The 26,835-nt window shown below is 44.3% G+C and overlaps 1 protein-coding gene across 15 annotated transcripts in view; it reads right to left on the bottom strand.

Moving 5' to 3' along the window:
* The window catches only part of FGFR2 (fibroblast growth factor receptor 2), a 122,766-nt gene that overhangs the window by 45,679 nt on the left and 50,252 nt on the right, over positions 1-26,835 (bottom strand). For all 15 annotated transcript variants that reach the window (XM_077947654.1, XM_015148337.3, XM_077947657.1 and 12 more), the window contains one exon: positions 16,067-16,190. In XM_077947654.1, coding sequence (XP_077803780.1) covers positions 16,067-16,190 — 124 coding nt within the window. The remainder of the gene's footprint in view (positions 1-16,066; positions 16,191-26,835) is intronic.

A 26,835-nucleotide genomic window follows, 5' to 3' on the forward strand; every position in this document is an offset into this window, starting at 1 on the left:
GAGTGGCTTGAGCCTGGGAAGTTGAGGCTGCAGTGAGCCACGATCATGCCATTGCACTCCAGCCTGGACAATAAAGTGAGACCCTGTCTTTAAAAAGAAAAGAAAAAAAAAAACTTAGTTGAGATGGTAGTTCTCATGCTTAGCATTCTTGCAACAATAAAATAAAATAAAAAGAATTAAATAACCACCAGACCACCACACTACTACCTGATCTTGTCATACGAACTTACTGGAACCTTCCTACACAGATCTGTCAAAAGCCACACAAAACACAATCATGTGTCCATTCAAGAACACAACTCCATCCCGACAGGCCTGCACTTACCAGCCTCCTCCCTCTCTTCCTCCCCTACGTGTGGGTACCACTACCCTAACCGCCATTGTTAAAAACAACTGAGGGAAATGAGGAGAACCCAGCCAGCTCAGCACACCAAGGATGTTTCTGTACTGTACCTGAGAATCCCCGTGCACTGGGCTGGAAACAGCAAATTAGAACGATAGATATCTACATCTTCCTGTATTGGGCCTTTCAGATTAAAATATCATCTAGTGGAATTTGTTGGACAAGAGCCAGACCATGTGCAAATTGATTTTACTGCATAAGCCTGTTGCTGGTCTTTAAAAAGAAAGAAAAAGTGCTAGTGGTTACCCTTAGCACATTTCATTCCAGAATCTCCCATCACTTTACAGACATCCTATGTTTTCACATTATAAAGATAAGGATATTGGAGCCGCAAAGAAATCATTCATTTGCTCCTATATTGCCCATGTAGGCTTAGCAAAGAACCAGAAGTTAAGACTTGTGGTGTTTGTGGGCAGAAAATTTCAAAGCTGGGTCCCTTCAAACGTCACGTGAAACCCTTGCTCTCTGGCTCGTACGCTGACCCAGGGATGGGCCCCAGCAAGCCTCCTGGTCACGCCTGGCAGCTGGCTGGACATCCCAGGGACATGTCCACAGCAGGCAGCGACCAAGGTCTGGTTTAATCTCAGCTGGCCTCATCCATGTGGGAAGGACAGAGCTAAGTCCACGCACGAACAGACACACACTCTTCTCTCCTCACCAAGCCTCCTACCAAGAGACTTCACAGCATTAGGGGAAGCCGTCCTCTGGGCTAGATCCTGCCAGCCAAGGTCACAAACTATGCTCCTATGCACCTAGCAAATAGTAAGAAGGTTTACTCCTTCACACAGAAATGTGAACTTTGGGTATCAATTCATGCCCTGGCTCCGTTTTCCACTTCTGTACTTGCACATGCATGTGTGTGTAGTGTGGGTGCGTTTTAAGATAAATATTTACAGTGGGCCTACATATCTATTCTTAGAAACAAAGGTAATAAAATCTTAAATGTCATAAGCCAGATCAACTGAGTTTCAAACCAAGTCCTCTTTCTTAAACATACTTGTTTCTAATAAATCGTTTCACAAGCAAACATTGTGTACGCAGTCCCAAATAATGATGCCTTGTGAACAATGAGTGCTTTCATACCGCCTGACATCTCTGGCCTGCGCCAGGCTTCGACAGAGAATTTAGTCACTGGGGCAACACTGGCAGGGCCCACTACAGAGCTGCAGTCTTGTTTTCCTTGTGGTCAAAGTGCTGCTGAGCTCCAGTTATTAAGTTATTCCAATGCTATCCCGACTATGTACACACACACACACACACACACACACACACACACCCCAAGTTTGCAATGGCTTCATGTTATTGCATTTGCAAATGACAGCATACCAAATGTTACACGCTTGCAGTCTTGAATTCATCTTTTCAAATTTTCTCACCTTATACAAAATAACCTCTTAACCACCTCCACTCCCCCTCCGCCCTTTCTCACTTCTGGTTGAAAAACTGCAAGCAGGATTGCGCTGTAATAGAAACCTTACACTGTCTTCCAAACTTATTACAGCTGCCTTCGGTATAAAATGAAACCTTAGAGAATGTTATTTAAAATGTTTTTAAAAAGTCAGTAGGTCTCATGTTTCATTTCTCCACATCAGGCTTTGATTTCCTTTGCAACCTTATTCTCTGCCCTTAAACAAGTCGGAGAAGGAGGCCTGGACGTCTTGGAAAAGGGCCCAGGATGCCAGCATCTGCCGAACCCTGCGCTCCTCCTCTCGAACCCTTCAGCCATCCACCACCTCTCGGAATCCATAAGAACCTCAGGAACAGTGAGCAGTAAGTAGATGACAGCGCCTGGACTCCTGTCCTAACTTCTGAAAAACCGAGGTGACGGCAGGGTGCAGATGGTGGACGAGGATGCAGGCTGGGCAGAGTGGGGGCCCCCTTTGTGGCCTGGCCCAGTGGGTACTAGGGCAGAGACAAAGGGGATCATGACCCCAAGAGCTCATGTGTTCTCCTCACCAGGAACCTCCCCAGTCCCTGGGCAAACCAAACCCCTCAAGTTTGCAACTTTTTTTGCAACAAGCTGATATAAAAAGAATTCACTGATGAATTATCTCTGGGTGACAGACTAAAGCCCGGTGCTAGTTCATCTCTTCTACTATGTGATAGCAAAAATCATATCTTCTCCACCAGGAAGGACAGGAAGGATTTACAGTTTTAGGCAAGGTTCTCTTCTAGCATGTTTAACTCTCAGATATTATATAAAACAGATTTTCCTTTTTACAAAGGGAGTGAGATAAACACATGGAAAATAGGCTGATGAGTAGCTCCTCTGTTTCTTTACTGCAATTTTAATTACATATATACACACATATAAGAATAGACGTTCTGAGTTCAGCAGGTCGCAAACGCACGGTGCGCGGACCTGGAACAAGATGAGAACCTTCAAAAGCGTGATTGGAAGGTGCCTGTGTGAATTCCACATTAAGACGGAATGGAAAGCAGTCCAAAGGGTGCGGCCACTGCTGCCGGGACAGTTGGCTGCACTGCTGGAATGAGGTTCCACCAAATAAACGCGTAGTAAACACAGGCTGAAGTGCTTTAAAAAAAATACATTCTCTCCCAGCGTTCTCGCTCTCACTCTTGGTCTCGCCCCCTTTTTTCAAGTGTCCACTCCGCTAAAGCAGAAAGCCCAGCTGCTAAGAATTTAAATATCAGGATGGGCTCTGTCAAGCCCTGCTCTGTAGCTGGGAGCCATAACCCAACTAAAGACTGCAGCAGGAAAGCACAGCCTGCTTCCTTCCAAGAGGGAATTATTGAGGGAGACAGAGAGGAAAAACCTACCTGAGTGACAAAGAATAAATCTTTGTTAATTGACCATTGAATTTTTATAACATGCCAGTCCTCCTCTGGACATAGTACTGTGTTTGCTCATAAGAGATCTACAGCTTTTGCTCTGACATAGCAAAGGCCATAAAGAATGTCCACTGAGCCGAGAGGCCTCATGTCTACAGGCTCAGTAAACATGCATCCCGGGGATCAGAAGGAGAACCAGGCTCTTAAATTACACCTATAAATTCATCAAGCACAGAGTGGCTGGCTTCCCGGCTCACACTGGTCTCCCGAGCATTCCTCCCCAAAAGTCAGGCAGTACTTGCCACAAAGGTCCATTTCAAAGCCACCTCTGTCGGGCAGTCAAACACCGAGAGACTCCAATCACACGGAGTTCCCAGTATTGATCTGGAAACAGCCAGTCTTCTGCTCTCAAGCCCCCATTCACTTAAGGAGCGTGGATAACCTTGCCTGCTCTGTCTTTAAATTAAAATCGAAATTTAATTACCCTTCCTCCAAAATGGCAGTCTCTTAGCAACTCCAAAGAGCTGAAAAGGGAAAGAACATTCTGCGATTTGGAGGACAAGTGAAAACAACTGAGAATTCTTTTTTCTAAAGCCTGCCTAGCTTTTTTCTAAAGAGTAGGCGGTGGTTGCTTTTGTTGCATAAAAAACGCACTAAACCAGTTAGCATGAGGCATGGTTATTAGGAGGAGGAGGCCGATCAAAGCCCTCTGAAGTCTGAGGAGCCCAGAACTTGCTAAAGGCCTCGCACTAATTACAATTAGTAGAATGAGTTCATTGCCTTGTCAAGACTCCACCTAATGCACTCAAGCCTGACAGGCTAAATCTCGTTGGGTTCTGAGTTTTGTTTTCGCAGAAACACGAAGCTTTCTCCAGCTTCTTAAGATCAGCACAAAGGAAGGTCAGAACTAAAAATGATCAGCAGAAAAAGGGAAGGCTACGATGGCCAGGAAAATGACACCTTCAGAAAGAGCCCAGGTGCCCACAGCTGGTATTTTGGCTTGTCACCTTCTAGAACAGATGAGTGGTCTGGGATGCTGGGCAGCCAGAGTCACCTGTTTTTGTTTTTTGTTTGTTTGTTTGTTTTTAACACATTTTTGTAGAAGGTCACTGGTTTGTTGCTCTTTCTCCCTCGCAGGCTTGGCGCATGCTCCTTTTATTCTTTCCTCTTTGCTGTCTGGTCACCCAGGTATCCGCATCTTCTGTCTGGATATCTGACTCTCAGAAGTCTTGCAGAATCGGCTGGGGCTCCCGCTTCCTCTAAAACACACACCTCTCTCTGCAGAGACAGTGAAGTCTGCGGAACAAACTTGTTTGGGTAAAAATGAAGCGTCCTCCCTCCAGCACTAAAGTCACAAAGTGACTGATGGAGGCTGCACCCTGTGAAATGCTAGAAGCAAAACACCACTAATGCCATTGTGCCTGCTCAATGAAGTGAAGGAGAGAGTAAAGTGCTGGCTGGGCTCAGGGCCTGGGAGGACCGAAGCAGGTGGAGGCAAAGTACCTTCCCTAATTAATGTTCCAGGCTGTATTATTTGGCTTCGGGTTGAGTGGCTTCTACCAGCTGGGTATCAATTTGGGTCTTCTTGGGCAAATTACAGGAGCAGGACTGTGTGTTATTTACACCCCAACTGTTTAAGATACTCTGAGGTCTCTGTCTTCAAAAAGTTTCACCAGAACTAAAGATTCTTTGGTAACCAGAGAGTGATGATGCCAAATTTAGGTTCAAAATTGGTCTCCTTTTGCTAAAAGGAGTCACGGTTTTGGGATGATGAAAAAGTCCTGAAGATGAACAATGGTGATGTCAGTTGCACAACAAATGGAATGTACTTAATGTCACTGAATTACACATTCAAAAATGGTTACAGCAGTATATTTATGTTATGTATATTTTACCACAATTTTTTTTAAAAAGGAGACATAGCAAAGGTGACAATATCTCGGAGTGAACAAGATCAATTTCTAAGGTCATGGAAAACCTACCTTCTCAATCAGCGAGGTATATTGACCTTGTCCAGTTTACTCAGTGAGAGCTTTTCTATCTCCTGACCCTCACACACTAGGCAGGAGGCCCCTCCCTAGGTTGTGCTTGGGTTTTGACACTGATATAAAACTCAGACGTCAGTCTCCCAGGCTCCCTCCTGAGGAGCTGAGGTAAACACAGCTGAGAGCATTCACGCCTGGGAGTCACATCAGAGCCTCAGCAGCCGCCACTCACCATAGGGGGTGCAACATCTTTCAGGAATGCAAGATTATCAGCTGGTGTCTGCATAGCTGGGTTTCCTTCAGGGGAAGAGAATGTTTCCTTCAAGCTGGAAAAGTTTGGTTTTTTTTAATGTCCAGGAATGAAGTATACCCTCTTATTACAATGGGTGAACTCCTAATTAGAGAATCTTCTCTCCAGATTTGCAAAGAAGCTAAAAACCAAAGCACAGGGGAGCCCTCCGTCAAAGACAGCAAGCACTCCAAGTAAGTAAGGCCCCTGAGCTTTACAACGTTTGACTGAAATCTACCGAAAACGATCCAGTTAACCAACCTTTACAAATCTGTCCTAGAAAAATATTCACACAGATGCCTAATAAATAAGCGTGTACAAAGCTTGTCACTGTAGTGTTTTCTTACTGGAAAACAAAAGATCTGCACAACAATCATATTGTTTAATATGATTAAACAAATTGTACTATATCCATGAAAGAAGAGCATATTGGCCACTAGTAAGAATGAAGGAGATTGAGATGTGCAGACATGGAGGATGTCCATTGTAAAAATGCCGGCAGGCTTCATCAACTTTCACCGTCTAAAAAGCCTTTCTTCTAGAGAAGTCTAGAAAATCTATCATGCTCATCTCTCACATGCCTTGTTTTGCTCCTAGGGTGGTTCGAGCAGAAGTAAAAGCTTTTAGCCCATCTGAGCAAACAAGAAATGCCTCCCTTTGATAGGAATAACATGAGAGGCTGAACAACAAATCCCATTTGTTTTCTTGGAGATGAAACTCAGAAACTGAAAATAATCATGGTTCTAGATACTTCTAAGTACAGCATGACCTAAAGAGAAACTTCAAAATCGTCACCCAGATCACAAAAGCCTTCAATCCAAATGCCACTGCTTTTCTCACTGTCTAAGCCAGATGGGAAGCCTCAAGTCAGGCCCCAGCTCCAGTCCCTCCCTATGAACACTCGGTGGGAGTCTCACATACAGAATGGCTTTGTTTCTTTAGTACAAAATGTAAAATTTATTTTATTTATTTTGAGATGGAGTCTCACTCTGTTGCCCAGGCTGGAGTGCAATGGCACAATCTCAGCTCACTGCAACCTCTGCCTCCCGGGTACAAGCAATTCTCCTGCCTCAGCCTCCAGAATAGCTGAGACTACAGGCATGCACCATGATGACTGGCTAGTTTTTAATATTTTAATTTTTGTTAGTTTGTTTTTGAGAAGTCTTACTCTGTCACCCAGGCTGGAGTGCAGTGGAACAATCTCAGCTCACTGCAACCTCCGCCTCCCAGGTTCAAATGATTCTCCTGCCTCGGCCTCCCGAGTAGCTAGGATTACAGGCACACACCACCACGCCTGGCTAATTTTTGTATTTTTTAGTACAGATTGTTGGCCAGGCTGGTCTCGAACTCCTGATCTCAAATGATCCACCTGCCTCAGCCTCTCAAAGTGCCAGGATTTCAGGCATGAGCCAGCACGCCCGGTCAAAATGTAAAATTTAAAGGGTTAAGTTCTTTACTTTTCAGTTTCAGTACAGAGTGTACACTGAACCAGTAAAATGAGAACTTCCTTTTTCTAATACAGCATAATTTCCAAAAGATCCTACTAGAATAATATCCAATGCTTGTCTCTCAAAAGACCACAATCTCCCTGATCCGGTGGGGAATATGTCTGGGGCACCGTTTGACCTGTAGATTTGCATACTTATTTGGGATGGACAGAATTCCTGCCAGCCTTATTTGAGAGAATCCTGTAATCCAGCGGCTTTGAGAGAAAGAAAAAGTTGGAGTTCCATCAAGATCTAGAAATTTCCATCCCAATTTATGGTCTTTGACCTCAAAATGTAACCTGAGGAACTCCATGAGGGCAAAGCCTTATGCCTCATTCAGACAACCATCACCCTCTCGACCACATACAGGCTAAATGAGCATAACACGTGCTTCACAGAGAATTAACCACTGCAACTCAGCAAATACACAAAATCCTAGCTAGAGAGCTCTGCTCGATTTTCTCCCACCAAGCGAAAGCAATGAGGTTCCCATTGCCTCATCTGTCTCTTCTCAGAACAGGAAACAGAACAACTTCCCTACAGCAACACCGACACCCTCGGCCATCTCTTCCCCACAGACACCCACATTTGACCAGCTACAGTGAAAGGTGCACAGCGGCTCTCTGACGCCACCCTTCCAACTCAAACCCGCTCTCTAAGTAGGGAGCACATCCTACCTGTAGGTAGAACCCTACAGCATCCTACCTTCTCTGACGGTGAAAACAAACCAAGCACGAAGACCGTGAATGCAAGAGCTGGGTCTCCTAAGGGAGAGCGAATCCGTGAAAACAAACCAACAGACACATCTTTTAAAAGGGGAAGAACACAAAGCATTCCACACACACATCTTAACAAGAGTTGGCAGGCCAGGCACAGTGGCTCATGCCTGTAATCCCAGCACTTCGGGAGGCCTGGGCAGGCAGATCACCTCAGGTCAGGAGTTCAAGACTAGCCTGGGCAACATGGTGAAACTCCATCTCTACTAAAAATACACAAATTAGCCAGGTGTGATGGTGTCCGCCTGTAATCCCAGCTACCGGGAGGCTGAGGCAGGAGAATCACTTGAACCCAGGAGGTGGAGGTTGCAGTGGGCCAAGCCACTGCACTCCAGCCTGAGCAAGAGAACAAGACTCCATCTCATAAAACTTCCCAACTGAGGTCTTTCGATTTATAAAGGCAGCCGTTGATACAGCCATATGACTAAGTGAGTTTAGAGAGAAACTAATTTCTTTCTTCAGAATTTGCAATGTTAAGAACCATAAAACTCCAAATATAAGCAACTTATTAAACTGTTTTTTGATTATTTCAATTTAGCACACGCTGACAGAAACCTTGCTAAGTTTCAACACATTACTGCACACTCTAACTGCCATCAATAAATTGACATTTCATGGCAAGTTTATTTGTCCAAGCTCTGACAGAAGCAGCTTTCTCTCTGCCCCATCCTCACTTGAATCTCCAGGTAACCTCTTCTTACATAAAACCATAAGATATTAACTTGATTTTAACACGTCTACATCCTCTTTGCCCACACCATAAATGAAATGCCAAGATTAAATGCCAGACCAAATATTAGCCCTCTCTCCAGCCACCTCACCCAGGCCCCCCCTGCAAGAACCAAAAGCAGTCAATAAGGCTTCCTTCCTCAATGGTGGGGCAAAGGACAACGGGTAGCCTGTAGATAATGGGACAAAAAAGCTGACACTGCAGAGTTCCACCATGCCCCATCCAGGCTGGCGTGTGCCTGCTCCCACCCCAGGGAGCTGGCACCCACAGAATACCACCTGCTCCCAAAGGCTTCTTGCTGGGGTCAGTTCTGCGGGAGAGTCTATTTGCCAGTCAGTACGTTCGGAGTGATCTAGCTGCCACTAACCAGCCTTTGCCCCCCGGGATCGCTGTTGTGAAACAGGAATGAAAAGCTGCTTTGTAGCAATCAAAAGCTCATTAAACAGTAGCTACCAAAGGAAGTTTTGAAATCTCTATCCTGGAGGAAAGGACAGGACTGACCCCTCCTTTCATCAGGATGGGCTCAGGGTACGTGACTCTGTCTGGAGATGCAAGAGGAAGTGTGGGACCGACGCACAATACTGACTAACAGTTGCATGGTACTATTATTTAAAAGCGCTGCCTCTCCTACCACCTCCTCCTCCCCATAGTGCTACAAGGAAAAAGTGGGTCATTACCCCCATTTTACATGCAAGGAAACTGAGACTCAGAGGTTCCACGTCTTTTCCAAGGCCAGAGAGTTAGCAAGGATGGAAACAGAACTTGACACCCATCTCCATGTAGTTTCCACCTGAACCTCCAGAGACGGCATCTGGCACAGAGTAGAGACCCTTAGGGGTTGTCTGCAACAGTGATGGTTTATAAGAACGGGATGAGATGGCTGCTGGGGACACAAAAGCAGCAAAAGGAAAGTGTTTCCTCCTCAAGCCCGCTCCAGTTCCGTGATCTCCGGTCAACTAAACAAGCCCACTTAGAAAGGCCGTCGCTGTGACCCATTACCTGGCACGCCACCCCAATCCCTTCTCAATAGAGGGGCTTTCTGCCTCCCTCCGGTGAGATTTTGCAACTCTAGAGCTGGCATGCAGAGCCCGTGTCAGGGTAGGACACCAAGTCTTACACTCAGAGCGAGAAATGGAAAAGAATTCACTGGCAGCGAAACCAGGAGTATGGAAAATCAAATGAGGCCTGGCCAGGAAGCCTCTAAGTCAAGAGGCTTCAAGTTCAGAACCCCACAGGGCTCTATGGAGCCAAGACCTTGTGCCAGGAACAGGTACAAGCGTGACAACCTAAACGGTAATGGTCAGGCTTTCAATGTCCTAACGTCTCTGGACATGCAGAATCACGTCATTTAAATGATGCCACCATAGCCACTCCTCATCACACACACAAACAACAGTTCCATCCAGAAGCCACAGTGTGATGGAAACTGAGACTGAGACGCAGCCTTCCATCGGGAGCAAGTGGGCAGGAATGATCGAATCTTGACAGCTTCAGTAATGAATTGACCGGTTAATTAATTAACTAGGTCACCGCTTCTTCATTTACTTAACCACTACTTTGTTCCAAACCCAGGAGAGAGTCCAAACTTCACACTCCAGCTGTGGTTTGAGGGACTCCGCCGTGCCTCGGTCCCCTGGCCCCGGCTCAGCTATCACACTGGAGCTTTTGTCTTCCTGGGACAGAGGCCGCCCCAAGCAGTCAACAACTTCAGCCATTCCTCCTTCTCCCACTGGGGACGGGCTGCCAAAAGCTCCCAAAAGCTCCATTCCAGGTGTCAACTCCACATTCGAGCTTATCAGTCAGTGCTTGGAATAAAAGACGCTTCATTCTCGAACACACGCCTGAGGGGGGACTTCGCTCTGGTACGGATTCCTGTGAGCTTTCGGGCTGTGTCCCATCATGTCTGGAGCTGAGTTACAACAGATTTATGTCAAGGGCTAGTTGACAGTGCCATGCTGATCTGCCGCCAGCAAGCTGGGACTGGCAGTGACGCCTGACCCATCCAGAAATGACATGCGGCCTCTGATGGGCCCCCAAACAGCAACTGCCTGCTGCTTACAGCTTTCATTCAAGGGAATGGGGACAGGCAGGGGGAACAAATTGCTGGAAAGTTAAACTGATAAAGGCCGGGCACGGTGGCTTGTACCTGTAATCTTAGCACTTTGGGAGGCCAAGGCAGGCAGATCACTCCAGGCTAGGAGTTTGAGACCAGCCTGGCCAACATGGTGAAACCCCATCTCTACTGAAAACTACAGAAACTAGCTGGGCATGGTGGCACACAGCTATAATCCTAACTATTCAGGAGACTACGGCAGGAGAATCACTTGAACCTGGGAGGCGGAGGTTTCAATGAGCCAAGATCATGCCACTGCACTCTAGCCTGGGCAACAGAGCAAAACTCTGTCTCTTAAAAAACAAAAACAAAAACAAAAAAAAACAAAAAACAAGCAATGGGGAGAAGACATATCTGGCCTTGGCAAAAATCAGAGGCACCATTTCCACCTCCACTGTACTTTGTCCCCCAAAATATCAAATACCAGGCAAACAGCTTGACGTACCTGAGGGTCTCTGGAGATGCAGAACTGGAATGCCCAAAAGAAGCAAGAATTCGTGATTCAAAGCCAAATCGTCTACATGAGTGAGGAAGAGCAACTAGTCTTTTAAGTTCTTATTTTTCTCCTGTACATTCTGTCTTCTGCAGCAAAGAGCTGAAAGCAGGGTGGGGTGACAGCAGCAGTCCCTACTGAAACACGCCACAGTGAACATCAAATGAAAAAGTCGGCTTGGCGAGCAAGGAGCATTCATATAAGTAGGTGTGGAGAACACCCAGATGCAGGCCCCAGCTCCAGAATGCCTGATCCAAGCCCTAACTTAGCAAATTACTTATCCCAGCTGAACCTGAACTTCCTCCACTGTAAAGTGAGGGAGGGGGAGGGGTGGGCGTAAAGAGGCCAACTCCATGAACTTCAAGTCTTCAAACTCCACACCCCTCTCCTGCAAGTCCAACAGCCAAATCAGTCTCAGGACGGCTTCGATGACAGCATGCGTCAAAGGTGGAAACCTCAGGAGGAAATGTCAATGTCAGCCTCTGGCCACTTCTCTAGGTCCCAAAATGACTTTTTTTTTTTTTAGATGGAGTCTCGCTCTGTCACCCAGGCTGGTGTGCAGTGGCGCAATCTCAGCTCACTGCAACCTTCGCCTCCCGGGTTCAAGCAATTCTCCTGCCTCAGCCTCCTGAGTAGCTGGGATTACAGGTGTGCGCCACCACACCCGGGTAATTTTTGTATTTTTAGCAGAGACAGGGTTACACCATGTTGGTCAGGCTGATCTTGAACTCCTGACCTCATGATCTGCCTGCCTTGGCCTCCCAAATTGCTGGGATTACAGGCGTGAACCACTGCGCCTGGCTTTCTTTTTTCGTTTTCTTTTTGAGATGGAGTTTCACTCTTGCTGCCCAGGCTGGAGTGCAATGGCACGATCTTGGGTCACTGCAACCTCCAACTCCTGGGTTAAAGCAATTCCCCTGCCTCAGCTTCCTGAGTAGCTGGGATTACAGGTGCCCACCTAATGCCCGGCTAATTTTTGTAGTTTTAGTAGAAACGAGGTTTCACCATGTTGGCCAGGCTGGTCTCTTAACTCCTGACTTTAGGTGATCCGCCCACCTTGGTCTCCCAAAGTGCTGGGTTACAGGTGTGAGCCACTGCGCCCAGCCTCAAAATGGCATTGTTTGTTTAATAAGACTTCTGATTGAGACTAATAAAAGCTATTAAAGATCTGTTCTAACCCTCAAAAGAATCCTGGTTTGGAAGGGAGGAAACCAGTATTTGTTGCTGGCCACCTACACGCCAATCTGATGTTTTCATCTGCTAAGCCAACTGATGCCTCATAACCAACGTAGTGAGTTGAAGGGTGACCTTTGAGAAGGTAAGTCCACGTCCTAAGCCTTGGAAACTAGGAATGTGACCTTATTTGAAGGAAAAGGTCTTTGCAAAGGTAATTAAGTTAAAAAGATCGAGGTTAGCTCATCCTGGATTTATGGTGGGCCCTAAATCCAGTGACAGGTGTCCTCACAAGAGGAAGACAGAAGGAGATTTTGAGACACACAGTGAGAACATGATTGCATGAAGACGGAGGCAGAGATTGGAGTGGTGCCTCTACAAGCCAAGGACAGCTACCAGAAGCTGGGAGAGGGGTGTGGAACCTGCCAACACCTTAATTTTGGACTTTTAGGCTCCAGAACTGTAAGAGAATAGATTTCTTTTGTTTTAAGCCAATTAGTTTATAGTAATTTGTTAGGGGTGCCCTAGGAAACCTAATACAACCATCATAGGAATGAGGTCAGTATCATCATTCCGATTTTACTGGTGATAAAACAGAGCCTCGGAAAAGCTAAATAATTTGTCCCAATTCACTAGGGGGCCCAGGTATGGCCACTGACAAACCTGCTATTGGTTCCATGGCACAAGCCACTTTTTTGTTCTAACATTCATGAGTTCTGGTTCCTTCATTTTTGGACACAAGGAAAGTGAAATGAGTCATCCCAACGTTGCAGCTTCACAGTGACAGGACCTCAGTCGGAATCTAGGGCTCCGGTACCACTCAATGATGAATGATGGTGAAGATGTGCCACCTCCCGGAGCCAGCTATTTTAGGGAAGCCCATTTTATTATTGCCACAATTACCGAAATGTGGAGCATCACACTAATTTTCCCTTGTAGTAAATAGCTGAAAAGTCATGGTGTCAATTTTAATGAGGATCAAGCCAGGCTCCTAAAAGGGCTCCCATAAATGAGAGCATTTCCCTTACACACAACAATGGCTTGCTGTTTAATTCCAGAACACAAGAATGTCACTTAAATTACACGGCTTTTACATTAAAGTGCTTATGGGAACGCCTTTCCAAGGAAGAATTTCAATAAAAAGATCTCACCCATCTTGATGCTTCGTAATATCTGAACCACAATCTATGTATCATAGCAACAAAAATAAAACCCCAAAGAATGTGGGCAAGAAAGGGACTTCGCTTGCACTAGGATAGGGTTTCTGATTTTCTGTGAAACAGAGAGGTGGCTGAAAAGCTATTATCACACAGCAGTGTATCACATTTGGGCCTGTGGGCTACCAGAAATTCACTGCTTAAGCCTGAATCCTTTTTGTTTCCACTTGCTGAGACGTTCAGAATGACTGCCAACCCTGTACGTCTACATGAGCCTCTTTAGCTGACTCAATTCTTATTTTATTAGTGCTTCACAAAGCAATTACTAGGGTTTTGAGCAGAGATGAGAGTATTTCACACTTCCATCTTTACTGAAAATGTCTTATACTCCACTGACTTTTGGCTTCTATTTATAAAGAAGGTTCAAGGCTTGGAAAATTATTGGAGTTGAGCTTTAATGGATATTCCCAACCAGCATTGTGTCATTATTGGCCCGTGTTTAGCTGGGCGATCTCCCAAATTTGTGACATAATCAGGCCTCTCTCTGCATTACTCCATACACTCCACGCTCTCTCTACATTACACCACTGAATCATACGCTCTTTTCAACAAGACTGATTGCCAGGGGATTAACATTAGACAGCACAATTCCATTATTCAGCAGCCCAATCCAAATCCCAACCCTAAACTCTAAGAGAGACTTCAGGGCTTCACAGGGATGAGCTGCCAGAAAGCTCAAAGGGGAGGTGGGGCGAAGGGCTTTTGAATGTTTTACATAACAACTCAACCTAAAACTTGCTGTAAGCAAGAGCCCAGACCGGAGTGGCCGCGATCTGACTCCACGATGCCTGGAATGGCCCCAGCCCAGCCTAATGAATGATTTGTAGACCTATGCAAAGCTATAATCCCAAAAGACTGCTACAGCACGATTATTTTTTCCCACAATAAATTACTTAATTTCAAAATTAGGTATTTAGAACATTTAGCCCCAAATCTAACTCTCTTTCCCTAAATAGAAATATTTTTATGTCACATTCAGTATACACAAGAACCCAGGTAAATGCCAAGTCATAGGCTCTTTGATCAATGGATTCATAGTGTATCAACGCCAAAATAAATGTTAACCATTTTCTTCTCATATTTGAGTGTTACTTCTCTTTTTGTTTGTTTTGTAAAATATCTGAACATAGTAATTTCCACTAAGAAACATGCCACAAATATCTCCATGGGGAAAGAGTTCTAAAACTCACTGTTTTATGAACATCTATAGTATCAACATTATTCAAGGACCTATCAAATTTTGCCTGAAGGCTTCTGAAGAACAAAACTCAAATCTTCAAATAAGCACTATTTTCCCTGAATGCTTATATGCAAATGAAAGTAATGGCTATACCATGCTTTCTAAGGCAGAGTGTCTTACAGATCCAATTCCATTTAACTTGACAGAAAATCAAAATAGTTCTGTTTACTTTTCAGTTAACCTAAAATTTTAATTAACCAAATCTTTGCAATGTGGTTAATCAAGCTTTTGGATTATTTGTTAGTGGCTTTTTGGGCAATTTCAATATCTATGGGGTCTCTCTCTTCAAAGATATTTTGTTGAAGGAGACCCACGTGTGAGATGATACTAGGGACACACGCACAGGCATTGATGCAGGAGACACTTTGTTTACAGAGGCACAGTGGGTGGTGTGGGCTTGTGGAATTACCAACAGTCACATTACGGCGAAACGTGAGTGTGAACTGAGTTGAGTCTGTAGCAGAAGTCAGCAATGTGCATTTAGGGAGGGCAAACCAAAAGAAAGGGCTCATGGTGGCAGGTTGAAAGTCATGGCACATGACAGGAAAGAGAAAAGATGGCCCCTACATGGAAAGGATCTTAACCTGCCATCCTGCAACAGTGAAATATGTCTTAGGTAGAGTTCCATATGTTAGCAATCCTCCAAGACAGAGAAACATCCTTTCTCCATTAGTTACAACAAAGCCCCATCATCACAGGCAAAACTTGGGAAGAAATTTGAGTTTCCAAGACAACAGGCTTGGTGGTCTCCAATGTTTAATTAAAATGGCCTACTTATCTGTGCACTCTGACAAAAATGTATTTATAAGCTCATATACATGGTTCCCTTTGCACAGAGGAAATAGCTGCCAGGAACAGACACGGAACTGGTACTGTCTAATGACTTTGTGATGGAAGTGACGGGCCCTCAACATTCACCTTTTTCCAGCCAACCACAGGCTCAGTCCTCAGACCTTTTCCTTTACTCTTCAGCTGGCGTTCTACAGTTGCCCTGTTGGGGAAATGATGCTTCTCTTTTAAAACCAAAGGTCTCCTACAGCACATCTGTACCCTTTTCACCTGCCCAGTTAACATTTTCAGAGCAATCTCAGCTTCCAAAATGTCAGACATTTCATACCACGTCCACTTTACACAGATGACGCTTGGGAACCATGAGGATCATGCAAAGCTCATAAACCCTGGCTGCCTGGAAAACAGAACATTGTCAGATGACAGAAGCAGCCTTCTAAAATGATAGTAGAAAGAATAAGAATGAACCAATTCTCCTGAAACTTTTGGGAGAAACAGGACTTAACGTTCACGCTTTCAAACGAGTCAAGCAAGAACGGGCTGGTGTGCAGCCGCCACGCGAGGAGAGGCAAACTCACCCACAACATCCAGGTGGTACGTGTGATTGATGGACCCGTATTCATTCTCCACCACACAGGTATAATTTCCCTTGTCAGATGGGACCACGCTTTCCATAATGAGGCTCCAGTGCTGGTTTCGTACCTGAAAAGATCAAAGCAAAGGCGGTTATTTAACAATCCTAGCACAGAATACCAAGTACTGTGCTTTCTTGATTTAAAAAGAAGCTGAAGGAGGCAAGGAAGGGATAGAAGAATCACTTAAATTCTAAATGGGTAACTGTCACTAAGAATCATGAGAAATGAAAACCACCATCATCATCATGGTGAACACCTGTGAAGCAAATATTGACACATTCAGATGTGCAGGGGTATTCAGCAGTGTACAGCGTGGGCCTGTTACCAATGTGGATGTGAGGGTTCCTCCAGGAGAGGCCAAGTGGCCAGGAAGCCTGAACACCAGCCAGCCTGGTACCAATGGCCACAGGCAGGCGAGCTACCAGTTTGCGCATCCACTTCAGCCTCTATGGCATCACAGAACCATCTAGAACTAACACTAGTGAGCACTTACTGTATGCCAGGCACTGCTCCAAGACCTCTGTCCTGCCTTAACTAACTCATTTCTCCTAAGGAGCTCATAGTTCTCAGATGTTGTCCGGATGTCTCAGGAAGTTTCAGCTGAGAACATAGGTCTGCCCTTCCCATCTCTGGTGGTAGCTGAATAGATATACATGTTCCTCAGAGAAATACCCAAAATTCCAAATATGGGAGCAATGAATCCTTACAAAACTCAAGTTGTATATCAGTCTGTTCACAAACTTCTTGAGACTTTTCAAAGATAAGCAGCACATGTGAAAATCAGCTACTGTGACTCCTACCCAAGGTTCTGTCAATACACGAAGAGATGCCATTCTAATGTTCTCCCCCTGCTTTTCAAATATTTCCATGGACTCAAATTTTCAAACATGCGTGAGTTTTCCTTACTACAAAATGTAACATCTCGTATCTTCAGGGTTCAAGGCTTTAGTATTTCTATCTGAATCCCAGTCACTCTCTATAGGTGTTTTGGACAAGGCATTCCAGTGAAATGAAGTGAAAAAATAAACAGTCAAGGCCTACTAACCTCAGCTATCATTTCAGGAATTTCAACTGACCTTCTGAGCCATACCCTGGGCACTGCAAGTATTTTGGGTTAATCACGTAAAAAACAAATACAGGCAGAGCATTTGCAAGCACATGAGTGATACAAGAAACTAGAGAATAAAGAAAATCATCTCGTAACCACTCCATTATAAAAACAGGAGGGCAGAGCAGCTGTCCACTTTGCAAAGCAGCGCCAGTGATTAGCCTGCCAACAGAGTTACGAGATGCGAGGAGCACGCTGGAGAGCCACGATTTTCATGTCAGCCATTGAGTTCTATGCAAGCCATGACTGCAGGGTGGAGTTACTGCTGCTGAGTTCTAAAACCAGGTCGCTGCTCATCACCGACAGTCTTAGAAAGGATCACTGGGTGAAGGCTGGCCTCCTTCCTCCTTAACAGAGTACGAGCAGTGAGTTAAGACAGTTCTGGGCAGTCACTTTGCTCGGCTGCTGCAGTCACCGACAACTATGAAGGCTGTTTCAGAGTCTAACAGCCTGGAGCTGGTGATGGGAAATTGATCCTCACTGTCGCAGGCAAAATGTCTGGCAGTAAAATGAATCTACGGGCATCTGATCGACAGTGGAGAGTCTGCACTGTACTCTACATCAAAGACTCGCTTTCTGCTCTTGGTTGAGCCATAGACTTGTAACAGGACCCAAACAAGATGCTACTGCATCTCCCCTTAGAAGAGATAAGCACCTTGCATTCAGAATGTGTCTTCTGGAGGAGGAGGAGATATGGATGCTAAATCCTCCAGCGCAATGAGAATTCCCTACGTAAATCCTGGATCCCTGGGTGCTACGATGGTGTCGTTATGCTAAGAGCATGGGACACATAGGTATAAGCTCCTTGATTTTACTTGAAGGTCACAGACCCAAAAAGAGACCCTCCCTTCACCTCAAGCTCTCAGGGGTAACAGAAATGATTCTCTCTTTGCCTATCGGGAACCAGTCATGTGGCAGGTAACTTAGGGATGTAGCCATGGGTCCCCACGTTGCCAAGCCATGTAATCCAGCATTTATCCCTGCTGTAAATATTCAGTTCTTTGAGCCCCCGCTCAAATGTCATGCCCATAAGCCCTTAATCACGGCTAGTGCCTGTCTCTGGACCCCATTCAAACTGTCAATGTCTTTCTTGTGCCTGGATCCAGATTTGGCACACAGAGTATTCCAAATGGAGCTGAACCTGAACTGCACAGCGAGGGACATCGCCTGACTCGGCTGAGACATTAAATCTTGGCATATGTAGCTTGGCTCACTGCTCCCTCTTTTTAACCCCAGGGGATATGGTCAGCTCGAGTCTCTCACTGGGGTCATGGCATTCCATACAAGATCCCTCTTCAAGAGCACGTGCTCCCTGAATATTTACTTCCTGGAGATGCACTACAAATATTAATAAGTTAACGTTTGTAAAATGTTTTTACAATGAGAAGCACAATCACCAAACAGGGTGTTTCTGTCCGTCCAGAAATCTTGGTACCTGATCAATATTGCCCCATGCAGTGCCGTTAATATTTATTTTCTTACACCATTGCTCCAGTATTTGATTTATTGACCCAAATTTTATGAGCTGTAGCATTTTCCAAATGGATGCCCTTCAACGCCACCAACAGTGGAACTGCTGGACACTTTTGTAGGGGATATCCTACCATTGATTAGTGGTTGCTTAATAGCAAGCTAAGAAACTACAATAATAACTTGATAAAGATGGCAAACAAAAGCACAAAGTTTGGGGGTTTTTTATTACTCTATTTCCATATGGAGATTCAATATAAACCTAAAGAAACGACTCTTCCGATGACGTAAGATACACAATGCATGCTTCTAAATTCCTCAGATTTTCAGTGCTACAATTCTTTTGCCAGTTAGGCCAAATGCACATACACCATCTTTGCTTTCAGAGAAGAGGGAATGTAAATACCCAATAAACATATGAAAAGATGCTTAACCTCATTAACGATCAGGGAAATGCAAATTAAAACAATAATGAGACACTGTTATTCACCAGCTGATTAACAAAAATTAGAAGGATCAGTGTTATTCAGTACTTGGTGAATGTGTAGGGAAATAAAAGATTCCAGTTGAGAATGGGAACATAAATTGAGAAAAACCTTTGTGTAAAATAACTTGCTGGTACCTATTAAAATTAGCAGCACACATTTTTTTGACCCAGTTAATTCTACTTCTAGAAAGCTAGCCCACAGAAAATAGCACAATTACTTCAAGGCACATGAACAAAACTGCTGCTTCAAGCACTGCTTGTAAGAGCAAAAGAACGTCAAGGAGAGAGACATTAAGAATGTATAGTCCATCCTGTATGAACTAATGGATTGTTCATTCAAACAGCGTAGTCTATAGTCATAAAAAAGAATGAAGCATTATGTTCAGACCTGGTAAGGTGTCATTAAACAGTTATTGATAAATGAAAAACAATTAATTCATGATTCCAATTTATGTAAATAAAAAAAAAAAAAAAAAAAAAAACACCAGACACATTTACCACCCTAAAGATGCATATAGAACTGAAGGTATAAGCCTGACTATAAACATAGCTAAAATCAGAAAGAAAATATACCAAATTGTTAACAATGTATGTTATATAATTAAGCACTGGGATTACGGGTATTGTTTACTTTTTTCTCATTTCTACCTTTCAAACAAACAGAAATCTCAACACACACAACAAAAAAATATAATAAAACAGCTCCTTAGATAATCATTCAATAGTAGCTACCTCCTGCAGAACCAATGGATCTGGCAAAACAAACACAAAAGCCAGAGACGGAAGAAATTCTGCACCAACCAACACAAGACTCTTTCTTTCCTGCTCATGGCCAAATCTTTGTGGAATTCATCATTATTTTTCATCTGCCAGTAACAGAATAGGAGAGCATGGGCTTCAAAACCATGTTCACTAAAGACTTTTTAAAAATAACATTTCAATATTGAAACAAAGCAGATTGAAGCAAAATGTTCTAAACTCCCAAGTGTAATACAAAAAGCGGATTCCATGAACATTCCACACCCTATCCACACAAAGACACAAGGTGGCCCAGACAGGTTTTTCAGAATTCTTCTGTTACCTTCATTCCCCCAAAATGCCTATTAAATCCCAGGCTACCCTCAGGTGACAACTGGGAATGTAGATTTAGTTTGTTGACACCAAAACACCAAAGTGAAAGGTGAAGGGTGAAAGGTTAAAGACCCAGGCTGTCACCTGGATATTTACCTTCCACATTGCAAAAAAATCCAGACATTTCCAAATACCCAGGTGTTCGATAACAAGCAGAATAAACATCCAGAAGGTGATAGAAAGTTTTACTCTGTGCCAGGTAGAACACTGTGTCCATGTGATATCAGAAAGATATTCCCAAGCCTTTCTCCCACCAGTACCAGCACCCAATTTACCCAGGAAGACAGCAATCTCTTGTAATCCCAGCCTTCACACAGGCACCCACCCCATGAACAGATCAGTTCTTTCAACGGATGAGTTGCCATTAAAATCCAAAAAATATGCCAGGTACAGTGGCTCATGCCTGTAATCCCAGCACTTTGGGACGCCAAGGCGGGCAAATCATTTGAGGCCAGGAGTTCGAGGCCAGCCTGGCCAACATGGTGAAACTCCGTCTCTACTAAAAAGATAAAAATTACTCAGGCATGGTAGCAGGTGCCTGTAATCCCAGCTACTCAGGAGGCTGAGGAAAGAGAATCACTTGAACCTGGGAGACAGAGGCCGCAGTGAGCTGAGATCGTGCCACTGTACTCCAGCCTGGGTGACAGAGTGACACTCTGTCTCAAAACAAAAGAAAAAACCAAAAATGCATAAAATCTTACTCTCCCATCCCAGCCCCCCACTTTCAGCAGGTGCCTGGGGGACTTGAAACCATCTTTTCTGAAAGCATTTGTGCCAACTAAGCTTGCATGTCAAGGACAGAGGTACTTGCTGTTGCTCACCACCACGCAGATGTGGAGGCAAACACCTGTTAATGCTTAAACTCCAACATTGATACATGAAGTTTGCTTTTCAGGAGGTGTCCAGAGAACAGGGCTGGGCAATCTGATCCTCAGGACCAGTGGCAGAAACTCTTCCCTCTGCTCAGTAAACAACCACTGGATCTCTCCGGAGGAGGTGGGAAGTGAATTACAACATGCCATGTTTTCTTAGATGCCCGTTGCTTGTAGGTGCTCGCAAAGGTGGCTGCGGCAGGACATCCACCGCCTGTTGAACTTAGCGCTTTAACCATGTCACGATCTTCCCCATTTTTGCTTTTGCAAAACAGACAAATGCCATATGGTCCTGCAATTCCACTCCTAGGTATATACCAGAGAAACTTACAGTAAGGACTGGGACAGATACTTGTAGACCAATTGCTCACAATAGCCAAAAGGTAGAGGCAACCCAAGTGATCATCAGCAGATGAATGAACAAAATGTGGTATATCCATACAATGGAATATAATTCAGCCATAAAAAGGAATGATTCATGCTACAATATGGACGGACCTTCGTTAAGTGAAATAAGCCAGACACATAAGGAAAAATATCCTGATTTCACTTATATAAGATACACAGAATAGGCAAATTCATAGAGACAAAAAGTAGGTTAGAGGTTACCAGGTGCAGTGGGGGAGGGGGAAATGAGTACTTACTGCTTAATGGGTACAAAGTTTCTGTTTGGAAAGATGAAAACGTTTTGAAAATAGTGGTGATGGTTACACAATTCTGTGAATGTAATTAATGCCTACTAAACTTGATAATGACTTAAATGGCAGATTTTATGTTATGCATCTATTACCACAATAAATGTAAAAACCTCATAACCAGCTGGGCACAGTGTCTCAAGCCTGTAATTCCAACACTTTGGGAGGCTGAGGCGGGAGGATCGCTTGAGCTTATGCGTTCGAGGCCAGCCTAGGCAACAAAGTGAGACCCCCCGTCTCTGCAAAAAATTTAACACTTAGCCAAACGTGGTGCCATGCACCTGTGGTCCTAGCTACACAGGAGGCTGAGGCAGGAGGATCACTTGAACCCAGGAGGTCAAGACTGCACTGAGCCATGTTCGTACCACTGCACCCCAGCCTGGGCAATATGAGAGGGGCTCTGTCTCAAAAATAAACAAATAAATAACCCACAGAGGTCTTGGCAGTTGGAAGAACAGCATCATATCCCCAACTTTGCTCTCAAGAGTATACCTTGGGCTAGATCTTTGCATGCTTTTGGGGAGCCATTACTTTCATTATGTTTCTCATTCAACAACGACAGTGTTTTTACAAAACATGGAACTACATTTGAAGAAAGCAGTTTAGCAAGAGCATAAATTCTGGTGCAAAACCACCTGGGTCCAAATGGCAGCTGTGCCACCTATGAGGTAGGTGTAGGGCAAGCCCTCAAATGAAAAAGGGCAAAATAACAGTGTCTGCCTCTTTGGGCTGTGGAAGGACTGAGCAACTTGCTCCATGGGAGGCACCTGGAAAGTCACGATGCAGGGGAGCAGTCCATAAACGTTGGCTAATACAAACATATGCCTGTGTCCTCATCAAAGACCGCTTGATCTGGGATTAAAGCTGAAATGTCTTCGCTGAAAAAAATCTCCGTAAAGTATAAACATGCTGATAAGTACATTAGTCATGATTTCTCCCCCTAAACATACTGGTGGATTAAGCATAACATTTGCATCAGAAAGTCTTTAAAATGACATCTAAGTAACTAACCTAGAAAATGTAAATCTAATTAACCTATGCTTCAAAACAACCAGTTTAGTAGTGATTATAATAAAAGTTTTTAAAATCATCTTTTCCGAGATCTGAAATATACTTGGTTCATGCTCAATAATGCTTTACTCTCTGCTGAGGAGTTCCAGGGGAACCTGAACCCCTGTAATAGCTGGTGCTGAGGGCTTCTGTGCCAGTTTCACAGTCACGTTGAATGAGCCCTCTCCCCTGCCGTCTCTCTTGGTCTATGTTCTTACGTACTTCGAAGTGGCATAAAAGATGGTTTTTAAGAATCCCCTATGCCTAAATCATTACCTAAGAAGGAGGTGAGAACTGAGGTGGTCTATTAATTATCTCAGCCAGCTTCTTGCTTCTCAGCATTAAATTGCAATAACTGTCCTGAGCCCTGTGAAATATCTAGCCATAAAGGTAACCTCTTTATTAAAAAAAAAAAAAAATCTGTGCTGTAGTTTAAGAAGAGAAATGGCTGATGCTACACGATGGTGATGCTATTAAATTACAGTTCTCAGAGCCTGAAGGGATCAGGATTATTTACCCAATCTTCTAATTTTAAGACAGGGGATTCTGAGGCACAGAGAGCTGAAAAAATATGCCCGTGGTCAAGACTGATGTAAAAGCTCAGGAATAAGTATGATTAGAGAGATAGAGTTATGATTCAAGTCCAGCTTTACTATTATACCAATCACACATTAATAACATCCAGCGAGACTTTGCTCACATACTTTAAAAATAATAATTTGATTCTTAATCACCTAAGGATGGCTCAGCATGGGTTCTCTGATAAACAAGACCGAACTGCAGAATACCAATAGTTCTACTGGTCATTCGAATGAAAATGAGCTTTCTGTCCCATTTCATAATTCTCTTTGACTTTGTTTTGTTTTTTTTGTCTTCCCTCCTCCCTGTATTGACCACACATGCATGCCATTTCAAAACAAGCTGTAATGCAGGGGACGGGGCCAAGGTGCCCGATCCAAGGTGCCTGATCCATAAACAGGTAGAAAGCATGAGATGGACAGGCCACCAAAGCGCAATCATAGTTTATGGAATGAGTAGATTTATAAAGGAAAAAGAAAAATTGCAGAAATAACACACATTTGTTTGAAGAAGCTTTTCAGGTCTTTGCTTTCTGGAAAAAATGTATCTTGGAAAACTTGGCATTTTGCTTCTTCATTAAATAAAATGGCAAATAGTCCGAGTGTGGTAGCTCACGCCTGTAATCCCAAGCACTTTGGGAGGCCAAGGAGGGTGGACCACTTGAGGTCAGGAGTTCTAGACCAGCATGACCAACATGGTGAAACCCCGTCTCTACAAAAAATACAAAATTAGCTGGGTGTGGTGGTGGGTGCCTGTAATCCCAGCTACTTGGGAGGCTGAGGCAGGAAAATCGCTTGAACCCAGGAGGCAGAGGTTGCAGTGAGCTGAGATCGTGCCACTGCACTCTAGCCTGGGCAACAAGGGCAAAACTCAATCTCAAAAAATAAAAATAAAATAAAGCAAAGTGGCAAATGGACAGGAGTCAGGAATGGATCAGTTAAATGTCAGGCCCTCTGAGTTTCAATTAGGTCTCTTTGCTTTTGGAGAAGTGGTGAGGAATGAAAATGACAATAGAGTTCCCTCAAGTCAAATGTTCAAAGGTACCTCTTTTTTTTCTTTTCTTTTTTCATTTTCTTTCTTTTTTTTTTTTTTTTTGACAGAGTCTTGCTCTGTCATCCAGGCTGGACTGCAGAGACACAGTCAAGGCTCACTGCAGCCCCAAACTCCTGGGCTCAAGCAATCCTCCCACCTCAGCTGCTTGAGTAGCTGGAACTACAGGTGAGTACTACCATGCCCAGGTAATGGTTTAAACTTTTTGCAGAAATGGGGGTCTCACTATGTTGCCTAAGTTGGTCTTGTGCTCCTGGCCTCAAATGATCCTCCTGCCTCAGCCTCCCAAAGCACTGGGATTACACTGCCACCGCGCCCAACCCAGAGGCACATGTCTTTAAGATTACATAGGTAACGAAAAAAATATCAGAGGGAAAACCCAACACCAGGGACCATTCCCCCCAAAGTCTGCCCTGGTCAGGCCCCAATAAGGACTCTCTGAGGCAAGAGCAGGCCACAGCCAGCCAGGGAGTTCACCATCGGGGAGGCCCACAGGTGGGAATGAGCCTCTGTGAGCTCCAGTGACTCCGGGACCTGGGGTTGGCTTAACACATTAGCAAAGATGATGCCTTAGGTAACTAAAGGAACCTTCCCAGGAGATGAGAAATGTGTCTTTCCTTTTCAAGCCCCAGAAGCCCTTGAGACTCAATGGAATTTCTAAGAGTTTCTGGCATCTCTAAAATGAACGTTCAATGCCACTGCTGTTGTGAAAAGCCCTTGATCAACCTAGGCTGACCACCTCTGTAACTAGTGGGCCAACCTTCCAGGCCACCCCACCCCACAGCCACAGCCTTTCTCCACCAGAGAACCATAAGGGCGAGGACCACACCAGCACACTGTATCCAAAGGCGTGGTCTTCTTCTGCTTTTGGCCATTTTTTTTTTTTTTTTTTTTTTTTGGTAAAGCAAAATATATGTTAGGTTTTTGTCCCACACACTGAAATTCCATTTCTTTTTCCCTCCAAAAATGGCACAACGTGACACAACAAAATCACTTTGGTCATCTGCACTCCACAGGGGCAGGCTAAAGGCTTTCTGCTGAGAGTCCTCATTTTGCTTTTAGAACATAGGTGGCTCTCCGTCTAGCAGAATGTTGGCATCAGTAATTAACACTGAACTGCACCTGTTAAAAATCAAGCAGCATTTTCTCATTAGGCCCTGTTAGTCTCTTAGCATATTTGTAATCCCTAATTCAGATTTGCAAAAAGCTCCTTCCCCATAGTAATGATGTCGGTTCCATTTATTTTGAGCCCAGGGGTCTCTGGAGCCTCATCAGCTCCTCTTTGTACTTATTTACAAGGCTGTCTTAATTGACGAAATTAGTTAACCACCAGGATTTTGACCACCATTCTCATACTCAGATTGTATTTAAATAAATCATTGGAACTGCATCAATTATGTGAGTTTCAGAAAGCATTTGGTGGTTAAAAACAATCCCAGGGGCTGTTTAACTCTTCCTTTCTATCCAGCATCCCCCCATGAAATCCTTTACTTTTTTTTTTCCTTTTTTCAAAAAGATTTCTTTTAAAAGGGCCAACCTTTCAATCTCATCGTATCTGGTCTAAGGACTGAACTAAGAACAGAAGGACAAATCACCCCCCTGCCTCTTGCTTCCACCACCAAGTAGGAGTTGTGAAAACCAACCAAAGTATTTCTACTTCCAAGCTTCAACAGTACCCACTTGCTAGCAGATCTGCCTCACAACAGTTTCACATGTTCACTGCCCACCATGCGTTACTAGAAACTTACTCATAGGCAGTCCCCATTTTCCCCTGAATTTTAGCCTCTAGATGTTAATTTCCAAGTGTTAAAAAGGCAAAAACTTTTGCAGGAGCAAATAATCCTTTAAAGATGAATAACTGTCTATGGGATTTCAGAAAAGGGCTCCAGGGCATTTTTAGGTGGAAAGGAGGCTCATTTACCCACAGTAATGATGGAGTTACGTGATGCTGGTGTGTTAAAGACACGTGAGACACAGTCCCGGATGTCCCACTGCTGCTACTTAGGAATCCTCCCCACCTGGCTCTAAAGGACCTGAGGTCTGAGCTAAAGAGCGTCTTCTATTCCTCCCACCGTCAGTTTTCCCAGATGGGTTCCAGTGATCCCCATGTCTCCTGGCATTCAGGTCCTTGGGCAAACTCCTCCCTAGGGTCTCGCTTAATAATGGAAAAAAGCAAAAGTGGTGGCCGTCCCTTCCAACACTGGGCTACAAAAGGCTGTGACTTCTGTGATCCTGCTCTCATCCTCTCTCTCTCTCTCTCTGGCTCCTCC

The sequence above is a fragment of the Macaca mulatta genome, chromosome 9 (genome assembly GCF_049350105.2).
Source record: "Macaca mulatta isolate MMU2019108-1 chromosome 9, T2T-MMU8v2.0, whole genome shotgun sequence".
Lineage (NCBI taxonomy): Eukaryota > Metazoa > Chordata > Mammalia > Primates > Cercopithecidae > Macaca > Macaca mulatta.